Source organism: Pygoscelis adeliae, unplaced genomic scaffold (genome assembly GCF_000699105.1).
Source record: "Pygoscelis adeliae isolate BGI_AS28 unplaced genomic scaffold, ASM69910v1 Scaffold39, whole genome shotgun sequence".
Lineage (NCBI taxonomy): Eukaryota > Metazoa > Chordata > Aves > Sphenisciformes > Spheniscidae > Pygoscelis > Pygoscelis adeliae.
In genome coordinates, this window is record NW_008825534.1 from 355,925 (window position 1) to 358,628 (window position 2,704).

At 47.5% G+C, this 2,704-nt stretch overlaps 1 protein-coding gene across 3 annotated transcripts in view; it reads right to left on the reverse strand.

Annotated features, from left to right (window-relative positions):
• Positions 1-2,450, reverse strand: part of UBA6 (ubiquitin-like modifier activating enzyme 6) — a 32,714-nt gene extending 30,264 nt beyond the window's left edge. For all 3 annotated transcript variants that reach the window (XM_009331796.1, XM_009331795.1, XM_009331794.1), the window contains exons 1-2: positions 2,347-2,450; positions 321-383 (exon numbers count right to left, since the gene is read on the reverse strand). In XM_009331796.1, the coding sequence (XP_009330071.1) occupies positions 321-361 (41 nt within the window). In that variant the 5' untranslated portion in view covers positions 362-383; positions 2,347-2,450. The remainder of the gene's footprint in view (positions 1-320; positions 384-2,346) is intronic.
• Positions 2,451-2,704: the final 254 nt, after the last annotated feature.

Consider the following 2,704-nt stretch of genomic DNA (forward strand, 5'->3'; position numbering starts at 1 on the left):
AGGTCAGGTTGGACGGGGCTCTGAGCAACCTGATCTAGTTGAAGATGTCCCTGCCCACGGCAGGGGGGTTGGACTAGATGACCTTTAAATGCCCCTTCCAACCCAAACTATTCTATGATTCTAAGAATTGGGTTCTATTTCACTTGCTGAACACTTTGGGGTTTTTGACTTACAAAAGGAGGGACACAGCAGCACAAGTACACACCTTTGCTTAACCGGCCGTAGATAGTGTTTTCAAGCCTTGTCTTTCACGTTACTGCATGTAAACATAAGTGTTGCTGAAAAGTCAAGAGCAACGCTTAAAAATCAGATATTCTTACCTATACAAAGCATCATCAATTTCCATAGAGTCTGCCGCCATGATGCAATGTGATTTGTTTACACTAGAGGGGTTACAAAAAGAAATAATCTGGTTACATTGGATGCAATTTCACAGTGGGCCCCCCTCCCTGCCCCACTCAATTCTTCAATAGAAGAATTGAAAAACACAAAAAGTGGTGTTACATAGGAATCACTTTTAACATTAAGAAGCCTATGCAACACCACAGCATCTAGGTAATTAAAACACACAGGAGCCAGAAGAAAAGAACCCCCAAACCTTCAATAAGTGATTTCAAAATACAGACATATTAATTTCCCCTTCAGCCATTAGCAAAGACTTTTTCGTTGTTAAGTTACCTTAGTGATAACTAAGCACTAGGATTAGGAACAAACTGCCACTGGGCAGCTTGTTTCTTAGTTATGCTGGCTGGGAATTGGTGCTTCCTGGACCTGGCAAGTGACTGCCACCAAATACAGGACGAGCAAAATAGACCCCATGTTTGACCCAGAACATCAGTTCCCATCACTACTAGGAAGGTACACGTCATATTTCAACTCCCTACAAGCTGCCTTGGAAACTAGACATAGCTGACAACCCTTTCTCCTAAGAGATTGAAAAGTAAAGGCCCAGACAAACTAAGGAGTTTTTTCTCTGAGAGCACAGATATACCCTAAATCAGCTTTCAAGCCAATCCTGCGTGAAGATTAACTCCTATTTACCGTTCAGATGGTTTCTGGGAAAACAGTTTAACATTTCTGAAGTGCAGCACCTGCAGCCTGTCACAACTTGGAGACTACAGCATTCTGACCTGAAATTTGTCCTTTTGATTTTTCAGGCTGAATTAGAAAGTGCTGAAGTAGCACAGCAAGGGACAGTTACATTGAAAGCAGGCCACAAATCTCACTAGTTAAGCTCTTCCACAGCGTGGATACTCCTACACATAAGCTAGCACACAAGACAGTCAACATGAGGCACCTCCATCGCAATCTACATCACCAGTCACTTCAGCGCAGCTCCCATGCCCTTACACAAGGGCTAAAGACAAGCAATGCCAATGTTACTAGATCATCCTAGGACCCAGATCTCAAGCCAGAGAGCAACACACCTCATCTGAGAGTCACAGGCTTCAGTCCCTGCTTAGATGAAAGCCTTCATTTCAGCCACTGCCTGGGACACAAGACTGGAAGTTCCCCTCAAAGCAAGCCAGCGCCATCTCATAACGGCCCAGAGCAACCATCCCCGAGCTGTCCTGCCCCTCCACGATCACCCTCCACAAACAGCACAGGCACTCTGGGACTGCCCAACATACACAGACTGTGGTACTAAGGTGGGGAAGGTGATCCATCCCTGGATAAAAACACCCAGCTTCCTCTGCTGTGGTTGCTGACAGCCATCTCAGTGTGCCCTCCCAAACAGCCTTTTGTAAACAATAAGGATGTGCGATCAACCCACAAGAGAACCTTCTCTACCTGTATCACACAGACCCATTTGACAGTGGCTCTTCCAATATATTTATCAATTCCCAGTTCTCCTCCGGCATTCTCCGTTACAGCACTGAGCTGCTGCCAGCATACCCATCAGGTATGGTAAAACACCTCCTTCCAAAAGAGGACTTAGCGGTACTATTGTCAAGCGGCTCTAGGACAAAGTTTTGTTAATGTATTCCTGCATCCAAGTTGTATTTCTCATTTCAGTTCAACCGGTATTGAATCTGTCTCGAAAAAAGGCATGTAAGACTGGCTTCCTCCCAGCCCATATAACATTATGTCCTAGTTCTTACCAGATGCTCGACATTTATACACTCGTCTGTTTCCTTTTAAAAACCAATGCTATCAGTTTTAATGCCAGGGTTCTATTTAACTGTGTAAGTAACGTTCTCCATTTTTTACAGTCTCAGCTGCTTGTGAGACATAACCCAGGGACAAACTGAGAAGCTACGTGATATCAAGAAGGACTAAGATGCTCCTAAGAGCAGCGAAGGCACAGGAGCTGTAGCGGTGGGCCGATTTCACAGTGTTTCTTACCTCCAAGTCAGCGCAGGCTGAAGCAGTGTTAATTACTTGCCGTTCCGCAGGCTGGGATGGCGGGAAGGCCTGGATTCATCCCACCTACCCAGCGTTTCCAGAGGCGGATCCCAGTCGACGCAGGCTCCCTGTTCAGTCGGCGGAGAGAGAGAGAGGACGCCCAGACCTACTGTTAACTGCCCAGCCGGGCTAACGGGGGAAAAACACCACCTCGCATCTACAGCGGGGAACCGACACAGGGCCGACCGGCGTCGAAACCAACCCGACCCGCGCCCCAGGAAAGCCAGACCGGCTGCAGCCCCCGACCTCGACGCCCCGGCTCTCGGGGCGCTCCTGAGGCGCTGGGAACCGCCACCCT